Source organism: Danio rerio, chromosome 24 (assembly GCF_052040795.2).
Source record: "Danio rerio strain M-AB ecotype USA chromosome 24, GRCz13ab, whole genome shotgun sequence".
Lineage (NCBI taxonomy): Eukaryota > Metazoa > Chordata > Actinopteri > Cypriniformes > Danionidae > Danio > Danio rerio.
In genome coordinates, this window is record NC_141044.1 from 28,760,250 (window position 1) to 28,772,975 (window position 12,726).

A 12,726-nucleotide genomic window follows, 5' to 3' on the forward strand; every position below is an offset into this window, starting at 1 on the left:
CCACAAATATACCCATGCAACATATGAAAAGATTATTGCAAGGTTTTGTGATGCTGGTTCACAAATCAGAAATGTATTGGAAAATGTTTTTTTTTCTTCTGAATATTTTCTGGAATATAAAGTAATACCATATGTTCCAAATATGTCTGAAAATTTACATATATTAAATATAATATACAATGTTTTTAAACTAAAAAATAATGCTACAAAATAAAAAAAAATAAAAAATCTACTGTGGAAGCATAATGATTACTATTAGTTATTTTTAACCCTCCAACTGCAGTGTTTTGCCTTAATAATACAGAGCATGTCAGTGAGAAAAAACAAACAGACAAACAAGAGATGACCATGTTCAAAAGGTAGCCACATTAGAATTAATAGTTCAAATGATTCCTCAAGTAATATAGTTCATAAGCATATGTGGAGAATATACTGTATGGTTGCCAGGCAACATGGTAACTATAATAAAGAACTCAAATGATGTGCAATCAAAATGGTTATATTTTCTGGCTTTGATTTGATAGTGAATCAGATTCCAATCAGAACTATCTGTCTGTATCAAACTTTTTTGCTACCGCAACCCATTAGACCTAAAATCTAAATTTAAATGCTAATATGTTATTAATTAATTAAGCAATTTATTCACTGATATGCATTTAAACAGATATAATATCACATCTTGTTTTGTTTAGATTGTAAAAACTTTTCAAAAATTTTAGTAGCATGTCAGTAACAGTAAATATAGAATATATACAAATAACTTGTTCACTCATCTATCTATCTATCTATCTATCTATCTATCTATCTATCTATCTATCTATCTATCTATCTATCTATCTATCTATCTATCTATCTATCTATCTATCTATCTATCTATCTATCTATCTATCTATCTATCCATCTATCCATCCATCATCCATCCATCCATCCATCCATCTATAGTAAAGTAAAGTAAAGTAAAGTAAAGTAAAGTAAAGTAAAGTAAAGTAAAGTAAAGTAAAGTGGGTCAGGTGCTGGTAACCACAGCAATACTGCTGGCTTAAAATGAGTTTCATATGAAAGAGCATGGAGCTATTTCTAGAAGAAGACGCCACCATGTGCACGTGTGTATGCAAGAAACGAGTGGACAGATCTCAGTGGGGGCCCTCACAGCACAGCTAAAAAAAAACGTGCAACTAACACACTGTTTATGCTTCATACAGACACACACACACACACACACACACACACACACACAAACACACACAAACTGGGAAAATGAGGAAGACACTGTGGCTAAAAAAACACAGGAAGAGATACAGACTGAAAAAGAGCCGCAACTCCCAGCACACCTCCCTCTGTGAGAGTACTGCTCTTAACAATTTAATATTGAGGCTCTCAAATAAATTCACACACGCACTAAAATAGCTCTGCTGTGCCTACTGTTCTCATAACGAGAGGGGTTATTAAAATCTAATCGAATGTGGTGAAGAGGTTTTAGTGGACCGATTTGAACCAATCATGTGAACAGAAGCGTTTGTTTTCTTTCATGCGATGCATTCCATGTTGCAAAGTAATAAAAGGGTGCAGATTTAGCAGTAATAATGCATAAGCCTGATCAAGTCACGTTCACTGATTTCACATTAGCGATTTTGACAGTTAATTAACTATGAAAAGTAATTAATACAATTAATCTAATTAAGGCAATTTCAAGACTTCATTTGACAGTCAAATAATCTATCAAAATTAATATGAAAAAATAACTTTAATAGCAAAAAAAGGAATAATAATAATAATAATAATAATAATATCTCCCATTTAACCATTTTTTTATTTTATTGAATCTAATTTATCTTAAAGTGACCTAAAATAGAAAAGATGTATCAGTATTGCTACTACTAATACTAATTATTATATCATTAAACAAATTATTATTGGCAATAATTATAATTGCTTTTATTCATATTTTTGTTTCCAAATATATTTATTTAACAGTTCTGTCTGGTTCTTGAATCTGATTGGCTGATAACGATATTCTATGTGCGATAGTGATGTGCGATATTCTGCAAATAACAGCACTCTGACTGCCTCTTCACCTTTCACCCTTGTGTATTACTTCACCCACATACAGCAACAAGCAGAGGACACTCTACAGTTTGACAAATATTGCTGCTGTTGGACAACATAATGTACTTTTGAGGCTTTTTAGTTAAGAATTTAGTTGTTCAGAATGCAACTATGCAGTTTATTAATAAGGAAAGTGCCAATTTTAGAATATGTATAATTTTGGAGCATCGGATTCAATGCATCGGCTGCCATCAGCCTGTCTGATTAGACCATATAAAGCGACGATTGACTTTGCAACATCATGGTGACAGAGACCACATAAGTCCTTAGGGGAGGTAAAACAGCATTTCTCACGTGAGTTTCAAACTACAGCAGAACAAATCATTATATATCAGGTAGGTGACATTCTAAGTCGATCTCTCTCTTTTGTATTTTGTAGTGCTGTATTTATAACATTTAAACTAGTAGTGTTTGGTTTGCTCTGGCTTTTTCGCCGGTAACTATTGTGAAATCCCAATTGCAACAGAGAAATACTGGGAAATCTCTGTAGATCGATGGCATTTCAGCCTTATAATCAAAATATGTCAGCAAAATCACCTGTTTTGTCATAACTTTAGACATTATGCTATAGAATCATTCAAATACTAGCTTTAAAGTGACGTGTGTGAAGTAGCAATGGTTTCTGCTGTTCTAACATCAGCTGCAGATGTGAATGAATGCCGAAAGAAAGTAGTTTCTCTTACAAAAGGGTTTTTGAGACTCTCCAAGTTAGATTTTCTTTTTTATACACACGATTATGTGTATATTTTAATTTTTATAACTGTTTTAAAGTCAATATTTTTTGGCCCCTTCAGCTATATATTTTCGATTGTCTACAAACCACTGCTTTACAATGACTTGCCTAATTACACAAACTTGCCTAATTAACCAAATTAAGTCTTTAAATGACACTTTATTCTGAATACGAGTATTTTTAAAAATATTTATATATAGTATATAGTAAAATATTAAGTACTGTCATGTTACTAGAGAAGAGTTATTAAAACTATTATGTTTAGAAATGTGATAAAAAAATCTTTTCATTAAGCAGAAATTGGGGAAAAATATACAATCTATATATATATTTATATAGAGATTTTTAGAGCCTTACTCTAAACAAATCCATATATAACAAAAGTGCATATTAATAATAATCAAAAAACAACAACCTCATAACATGCATTATTTTAAGACCCATACATTGACTCACCATTATTGATGCGTTGAGAGCGGCTGAGCTCCCTGCGGTTTGGGTCCCGCTGGTCTGCCATGCTGGCAGAGGGTGTGAGAAGGGCATGTAGGCCACTGTCCCGGGGCAAGGTGAAGCTGCGGGGTTTCCCTACCGCATTAACAGGGTCTCTGAGTCTCTCCCCTTGGAGCATTGGGAAAGGGCCGTAATGATCCTGCATGAGTGTGCGCTGGGCAGGCAGAGTGGACTGGCGCCGATATTCAGGAGAAAGACCTGCTCCCGGCTCGCAGAACACAGCATCCTCGAGGGGCAGAGTCTGCAGGTAGTGGAGGCCTGAGCTGGTTAGAGGGGTTTCAATCAGGTCCTGCCATGAACGCCTCTGGCTGGCGGACTTCCGAGCTGGAGAGCCTCCTCCACTGCTGCTCCCTCCTTGAGGTTCGGAGCGGTACTCCTCATGAGACGAGCGAGACTGGGACGTTTCTGTAGATGACAGCCGGCCGTGCTTTGGTTCTAGATAAGGACTGGCACAGCTCACCTGGTTCTGGGGGAAAGACAAAGACAAAAAGAAAATGTGAGGTTTAAATGAAGTGTTTTTAAACTGTCCCATAATGTGCCCCATAATTTATTGAGAATAGTTCATAGTATTTAGCCAGACTTCCCAAACTGGGTAATTATATTAAAGTAATAAAATCAAATTTACACAGTTAAAAAATGTAATGACAAAAAGTTTAATATTTTTGTTGCTTTTATCAACATAGATCAGGTTTCAACTAAATGTGTTAAATTACACAAAGTTTAACTTAAATTATTATTATTATTTTTTATTTTACATTTTTTTTGTCGGTTTGTTGATAAGTTAAAAAAAGTTGAAAGTTAATTTGATTGAACTATATTAAATTTAAGACAGCAAGAAATTTTTACAGTATACATTTCCACAAATGTAGTAACTGCAGCACAAAATAGAGTAGTGGCAAATAGTATTTCCACCAAGGGTAAGAATGGGATAGACAAGTATGTGGGAGTGCTAATAATAGGTATTCATGATTTCAAAGATAACCTACTTCATGAAAATGTATTTAATACCAACATAACATTTTAATGGTAGGCCTGTCACAACAATCAACACATCGACATATCGCTCAACACATGAAAATGACCTTAAACATTTTTGGTGACGCAATATGTATATATCACCCATACATTTTAGCTATTTGTTCAACACCTCTATCTCTATTAAAGGTCTCAATGTCAGTATAGTTATAGTTATATACAATATAATATATTTTGTGGGTGTCTGACAACTGTTTCTGACAACAAAATTGATCTGGTAGCAGATATTGGAGTCTTTGTTATTTTTATGCTGCACTTTTTTGTTAACATTTATTATTTATTAGTTTGGGGTGTACTGTATATGTTTTCACATTCTGATTCCAATGCCTAATTATTAAACAGTTAAAATGACTATAATTAAATGAAATATTTCCCAGAGATGGGTTGCAGCTGGAAGGGCATTCGCTGCATAAAACATGTGCTGGATAAGTTGGCGGTTCATTCCACTGTGGCGACCCCGGAACCCCATGCTCCAGACAGACAAACAGACAGATAGACAGAGAGATAGATAGATAGATAGATAGATAGATAGATAGATAGATAGATAGATAGATAGATAGATAGATAGATAGATAGATAGATAGATAGATAGATAGATAGATAGATAGATAGATAGATAGATAGATAGCAGAAAATTACATCAAAATCAGTCAAACAAGCGAGGAAAGATGCGACCAAAGATGCCGCACCTGTGACCTAAAGCGAGATTAGCATGTTAGCAGTGGCTAACCTATTGGAAGAGCACAGAGCCACTCTCGCTGCTGAATTTAAAACAGCATTAACCTCTTTGTAACAGATTTGCATAACAGCAGATAATGGTCCTCATTGGCTGCCCATGAACATGACAACTAAGCTGGAATTCAGACAGGATAAACACAATGGACCAACCACAAGCCAATTTTCTGATCAATCAGAGAAGAGAAGACTCTTAAACGGGTGTGGTTTAACCATTAAAAATTATAATTGAGTCACCTTAAAATATACTACACTGTAAGAAGCTTTTATACAATATCAGTCATTTTCTTTCAGGTACTGGAGGCAACACATGATAAAAAGGAAACATAAAGAACATATTTATGTACTTAAAATTCACCTAAATTCGTGAATGGGCACAATGCGTAAACTGGTTTTGAACATCTCATCTTTAGGTAGGAATAAAGTGTGCTAATGATCTGAAAGTCAGAGAGTATACCAGGCCCCTGAATGCACACTCTCGTCTTAGACAGGCCGATGAATAATGAACTGAGAGAGAGCTCTGGTTTCAGTGAAAAGTGCCGAATATAGAAAAATAGAAGGATAGGGGAAAGAGGAGTGGAGGGAGAACCTGAAGCTGTGTTCATGTGAAAATAGGCTCTGAATATGGGCCAACTGCTCTTCCCGCTTTCGTCCAGTTGGCAATGTTTCAAAAGAACGTTCGAGGTTACTAAAGTAACCCTTCGTTCCCCGAGGAGGGGAACGGAAGCACTATAAGTGGATTTGATTTGTAAAATCCACGCATTAGGGAGGTTCGGTTCAGAAGCTACTCGTCTGAAAGAGTATTGAACGGGCCAATTAAGAATGAATTGGCAGCGCAAGCCTGCGCAGGTGAGCGGCATAAGCAATCAACTGAGTATATAAGCTCACCTGGCGCCAGCAGACGCTATCCTTTTTAAGCTGAAGAGACTTTCAACAGCTAAGGGACAGTCATTATGGCGACGGAGTATAGTGCTTCCGTTCCCCTCCTCGGGGAACGAAGGGTTACTTTAGTAACCTCGAACGTTCCCCTTCGGGGGGAACTTCAGCACTATAAGTGGATTTGATTTGTAAAATCCACGCATTGGGAGCCCATTGAAAGCGCCATAATGACTGCACCTTACCAACACCCCCGATGAGGAGATAGTCAAGCAAGCGTGACGCACCCGCATCATGGGGGGCGCGGTCCTCCAACGTGTCCCTGGCCCTAATTTATCCTACTTCAACAGAAGTTTTACGGATTTAGATATATTTTTTGGGAAGTCGTGAGCATCTAGATAATTCTAGGAAAATACGACAGTACGTTGGGAAGCGTGCAATCCCGATAGGGAGGACGCTGCGGAGGCCATCCGTTACCCAAGGGGGGATAGATGGCAGAATTTACATATGGACTAGCCCTAAAAAGGGGGAGTACGCATAGCAAAAGAGTGGTTAGCGGGGAGGGAAGACACGGGTCCGCCCAGGGGGGGGACTTAACCGTGGCGGAATAAGCATATGGGATCGCCTAGTGGGGATCACGCATAGCAGGCACCTTTACCCAAAACGCGGGCTGACCAGCGGGCAGACCTACAACGTAGTGGGCCAGCAAGTGACTCCTCCGCTGAGTCAGTGCTGGGGGCCACGGAGGAATCTGCAGGGCTCACCTGACGGGGAACTTTACTGACAGATAAAAAGGCGCACGTATCTCCGTGTTAGGGAAAATGGCGCAGCAAGCGTGTTTTAACACCCTACCGAATTGTTTCCTCAATCACCAAGGGTTACCTAATACCCTTGAGGAAACCGGCTCCACTCGCAGATTGTAAAACCTTGCAAATGTGTTGGGTGTCACCCAGCCCGCAGCTCTACAGAAGTCTGTTAGAGGGGCGCCGCGTGCGCGCGCTCGAGAGGATGCGAAACTCCGAGTGGAGTGCGCACGCGCTCTCGGAGGACGCAGCTTATCTCGGCTCTGATAGTGAAAGAAAGGCATCCACAATCTAGTGGGAACTTATTTCGGTACGGCACTTCCCTGCTGCCGACCGTTATAACAGACGAAGAGCTGCTCAGATGATCTAAACTCTGAGTGCGGTCCGGATAATACGCAAAACGCGAACTGGACAATAAAGAAGGGCTGGGTCTGCCTCCTCCGAGGGCAGCGCTTGCAGGCTCACTACCTCGTATTAAAACGGAGTGGTAGGAACCTTGGGCACATATCGCGGGCGGGGTCTCAGGACGTGAGAGAAGCCAGCTCAATTACAGGCACGAGTCACTGACCGAAAAATGCCTCCGGGTCCCCGACCCTCTAATCGATATCAACGCGACCAGCAGAGCTGTCTTCAGGGACAGAAAGATACTGAGTCGAGGATCGAAGGGATCTGACGCGGCGAGGGCGAGATCCTAAGAGGGCATGAGAGGGGGCGGGATGGATTAATTCGCTTAACGCCCCTGAGGAACCGGATGATGAGGTTATGCGTTCCCACGGTGCTGCCAGCCACCGCGTTATGAGAGCGGAGATGGCAGCCACGTAACCTTGAGTGTGGAGGGCGACAGCCTGCTCTCCAGCTTCTCTCGGCGTAAAGAAAGCACAACGCTGATCTGGCAAATTACGGGGGTCTTCTCAGCGAGAGACACACCATTCAGTGAATAGACTCCACGTCAGGGCATAGGCGCGCTCGGGGAGGGGGCTCTAGCCCGAGTGACGGTATTAGCCACCGCAATCGGAGGTTACCTAAGTCTTCCTCGCGTCTAAAATCTCTTCAAAGATCGGCGAGGGTGCCAGGTGGTGCCCTGTCCCTGAGAGAGTAGGTGCTCTCTCGAAGGGACTGCCAGGGGAGGGCTATCGCGAGGGAGAGCTCTGACATCCAGGTCCGGTTGAGCCAGAGGGGCGCAACCAGCAACCTGTTCCTCGTCCTCTTCCTGACCTTGCACAGTAACTGCGCGAGCAGGCTCACTGGGGGAAACGCGTATTTGCGCGTGCCCCGAGGCCAGCTGTAAGCCAGTGCATCCGTGCCGAGAGCACTCGGTCAGGGAAAGAACAACTAGCAATGAGCGATCTCGGGGGAAGCAACAGATCGATCTGGGCTTCCCCGAATCGCGCCCATATCAGCTGAACAGACTCGGGGTGGAGTCTCCATTCTCCAGGACGCAAGGCTGCCGTGAGAGCGCATCGGCTGCACGGTTGAGCTTGCCTTAATATGAATGGTGTGCAGCGATTTCAGCCGCGGATGACTCCAGAGGAGCAGACGGCGGGCGAGCTGAGACATGCGGCGAGAGCGCATACCCCCTATACGGCTGATATACGCCACCGCCGCCGTACTGTCCGTCCTGACCAGCACGTGTTGCCGCTCCAGCACCGGAAAAAAACGGTGGAGAGCGAGGAACACTGCCAACAGCTCCAGGCGATATGCCAATGCAACTGGGTACCTTTCCACAGGTCCGCAGCCGCATGCCCGCAACGCACAGCCCCCCAGCCCGTGTTGGAAGTGTCTGCTGAAACGACAACAAGACTGGACGCCTGTTCTAGAGACACCCAGGCCTGTAGGAACGAGGGGTCGCTCCAAGGGCTGAGGGCGCGGCGACACAGCGCAGTAACAGAGACTCGGTGTGCGCGCGCGTGCCATGCGCGTCTGGGGACTCGATCGTGAAGCCAGTGCTGAAGTGGTCTCATATAGAATAATCCGAGCGGCATGAAGCGGCTGCGGATGCCATATGCCCCAGGAGCCTCTGAAATAGTTTCAGTGGGACCACTATTTTACTGTCGAGCTCTCTCAGACAGTACAGCATCAGCTGAGCGCGCTCTCCGGAGAGGCGCGCTGCCATGGTGACCGAGTCCAGCTCCAGCCCGAGAGAAGAGATCCTCTGCACAGGGGCGAGTTTGCTCTTTTCTCGGTTGACCTGAAACCCCCACAGGTGGAAGTGCCAGAGCACTTTGTCTCTGTGCATAATCAACTGCTCCGAGAGAGGGCAAAAATCAGCCAGTCGTAAAGAAATTGAGTATGCAGATGCCCGCGAGCTGAAGGGGCGCTGAGGCACCCTCCGCGGGCTTGGTGAGGAGCCGCGGAGACAGAGAGAGCCCGAAGGGGAGGGTTTTGTATTGCCAAGCTCGACCTTCAAACGCAAACCGCAGAAACTGTCGGTGGCGAGGAAGAGTGGAGACATGGAAATACGCGTCCATCAGGTCTAATGCTGCAGACCAACCCAGAGGACGAACGCACCGGAGGATGCGCTTCTGCGTGAGCATTCTGAACGGCAGCTTGTGCAGGCAGCGGTTCAAAACGCGCAGATCTAGGATTGGCCGTGACCCACCGCTCTTTTTGGGCACGATGAAGCGTGGGCTGTAAAACCCACTCTCCATCTCGGCTGGAGGGAGCGGCTCGATTGCATCCTTCGCCAGGAGGACAGCAATCTCCTCTCGCAAGACAGGGGCGGACAGGGGGCTGACCCTGGTGAATACACACCCGTGACTTGGGGGGCCGTTTCGCGAACTGAATCGCATAGCCGAGTCTGATTGTGCGCATGAGCCACCGCGAAGAGCTGGCCCGCGCTAACCAGGCAGGCAGAGCTCTCGCTAATGGACTCATCGCTACAATCGCTGACGTACCAGCAGTGGGGCAGCGCGGAGTGGGTGTGCTGATCCGGGAAGCTCGCGGGTCCCACGGAAAAGCTGGAGGTGAGATATTTGCTCTCACTCCAAACCCGAGCTCCGGAGGGGAGGCTCGAGGGGTGGGAGAAAGGAGACCGTCCTCCCAGCGCTCGTGAGCCACTGGCGAAACGCACCGAATCTGCAAGCTAGAAAGCATAGCGTCCCAGACTGGCAGATTTCGGGCTGTCACATCTGGGGAAGTGAAAAGTGCCCTTTCATAATGTTTTCATGGCAGTAAAAAGTGCCGTTGGAAATGGGGCCCCGCCCTCCAGCGGGGAAAGAGCAAGTTCCCTCTTCTCCAGATGGCCTGTCCCAGGGGCGCTTCGCGGTCCGTTGCCGGACTTAGCGGCGTTCTGGGCAGGGGGGCTGCCTGCTTCCGAGGTGCCCGACGCGCTCGCTTCGCCTGAGGCGTGTGCGGGGGCGGAGCAGCTCTCGTAGGCGGGCGCCTTCGGCGAGGAGCAGGTATGAATGGCACGGCGGGCGGAGCGGGCTACGGACCGCCGATAAGACATCACCCACCAACTGCTCTCTCACCGCCTTGAATTCCTGGGTGAATTCACAGACAGTGTCGCCGAACCTGGCTGGGGATATGGGGAAGTCAAGAAAGCGGACTTTGTCGACTTTGCGCATATCAGCCAGGGGTGGCGCTCCTGGACCACTAATGTGGACATCGTCCTCCCCAACGCACACGCAGCGGACTCAGTAGTCCGAAGAGCTAAGTCGGCGGCGGTGCGAAGCTCGTAAGCCTGGGTTGGACCCACCCTCGTGCAGCTCGGCCAGCGCCTGCGCTTGGTAGCGCTGGTAGGTGGCTATCGCATGCAAGGCGGAAGCAGCCTGGCCCGCAGCTATGTAAGCTCTAGCTCCGAGGGAGGTAGATAACTTACAGGCTTTGGATTGGAGACGAGGCGGACCCCGCCAAGAAGAGGCGCCGCGCGGATTTACCGCCATCGCGCACTCAACCTGAGGAATCGCCACATACCCCCTGGCTGTTTCACCGTCAAGAGTGGTTAGGGTGGAGGGACACGCAGCACGAGCAGAAAAAAGTGCTTTACAAGACCGCGTGAGCCTACTGTGCACCTCCGGGAAGAAGGGAACGCCCCTCTAGTCGGTCCGGCCGCGGAGCTGGGGGATAAACCATCTCCAACCCACGGCCGAAGCAGCCCGGGAAAGCACGGCTACCATGTCCGTTTCAGGATCCGTAGTGACAGCGCTCACCAGCCCGAAGGGGGCGAGCGGGTCTGGATCATCATCGGACAATGAAAGCCCACCCTCCGATGCCGCGGTGGACATCTGGTCTCCGGTGTCATCGGGCGTAAGGGCTACCATTTGTTAGACGGATCGCTTCCCCCGCCCGAAGCTTGGATGGAGCGCTTAGAGGAGCGGGAGGTCCGCGGGCCCGTGGGCGACGGATTATCTCTCGCTGAAACCCTCAGATCTGCCCGAGTGCCCGCTGCAGAGCAGGGGACAACTGGGGTGGTTCACCCTTTGCAAAGGCTAACCGCGATCTTGCGCAACAGTCATGGCATCGCAATGACGACATGAACTGCCCGCGAGCAGCGCATTAACATGCTGGACCCCCAGACATGTAACGCAGTGCCCGCGCCCATCATCCGAGGACAGGAAACCACCGCATCCAGAAACGCACAGTCGGAGCGCCGTCCTGATAAGGACGTGCTGCACGACTGTGTTGCTCTTTCTGTGAAGTTTGCAACTTTATACGCACCGCTCTGGAGGACCGGACCCAAAGAACGCCAGGCAAGGGAGAAACCCAGCTCGACCGTCTGCCACTGCGTGTACACACTCTGGACCGGGAGAATGCTCTCGTTCGCTCAGAATCGCTGGTCACAGCAGGAGGAACCCTCATCGACTCGATCAGAAAGTCTCTGAAGCGAAAAGGATAGCGTCTGCTGGCGCCAGGTGAGCTTATATACTCAGTTGATTGCTTATGCCGCTCACCTGCGCAGGCTTGCGCTGCCAATTCATTCTTAATTGGCCCGTTCAATACTCTTTCAGACGAGTAGCTTCTGAACCGAACCTCCCTAATGCGTGGATTTTACAAATCAAATCCACTTATAGTGCTGAAGTTCCCCCCGAAGGGGAACCAGTTTTATTGTAGGATGGATGGATGGATGGATGGATGGATGGTTGGATAGATAGATTGATAGATAGATTGATAGATAGTTTGATACAATAATAGATAGAACAATAGACAGAACAAAAGAACGATAGAACGATAGAACGATAGATAGATAGATAGATAGATAGATAGATAGATAGATAGATAGATAGATAGATAGATAGATAGATAGATAGATAGATAGATAGATAGATAGATAGATAGATAGATAGATAGATAGATAGATAGATAGATAGATAGATGTGGAGTAGAAGTAAATTGGGACTATTGAAAGGAAAAAGAAAAACTGAAGGAAAGTGTTTAATTAGTGAGTCTGTGTTTCTCTTAAATAAGGCTTTGCTGCTGTGTGTGGCCTCTGGCTGACCTGCCCTACAGTACTGCACTGAAAATACTGCTAACCAGAGCAGACAGATTAAAGCACACACACATTCAGAAATGGACACATCCATTGTGTATGTACTGAATAAATTCTATCATGCATTAAGCTTTTAAAATTGGTGCTGCTCGACAAACTTTAATGGCACTTGATGTGACTGAACCACTGGCCAATTCCAACAGGGGAAAAAGTAGTACAAAGGGATCAAATAAAAGAGCGATGAAGTGGATGGGTCATGAAGATGTTCCATTTTGATGCCTGCATTAAATAAAGGAACCTTTTTTTATACCCATCAAATCATTATTCTAAACACAAGATGTTTTTAAGCAAATACATTTTTAGTTTAATTTTGAGTATGATTTTTACTTTATAGTATTTTATAACATCTGTTTCTCCTTACATCATAGTAATTGAAATAAAAGAAATGAAAATAAAAGAGGCAAAAAATCTAAATGATTCTAAAAGTTTTTGTTCCCCCA

The 12,726-nt window shown here is 45.5% G+C and overlaps 1 protein-coding gene across 33 annotated transcripts in view; it reads right to left on the reverse strand.

Annotated features, from left to right (window-relative positions):
* cnksr2a (connector enhancer of kinase suppressor of Ras 2a) overlaps positions 1 to 12,726 on the reverse strand; it is a 185,898-nt gene that overhangs the window by 14,557 nt on the left and 158,615 nt on the right. For all 33 annotated transcript variants that reach the window (XR_015525043.1, XR_015525044.1, XR_015525046.1 and 30 more), the window contains one exon: positions 3,296 to 3,815. Coding sequence is in view for 28 of the 33 variants with exons in the window: in XM_087309662.1 (XP_087165788.1) it covers positions 3,296 to 3,815 (520 nt within the window). In the remaining 5 variants the exon portion in view is untranslated. The remainder of the gene's footprint in view (positions 1 to 3,295; positions 3,816 to 12,726) is intronic.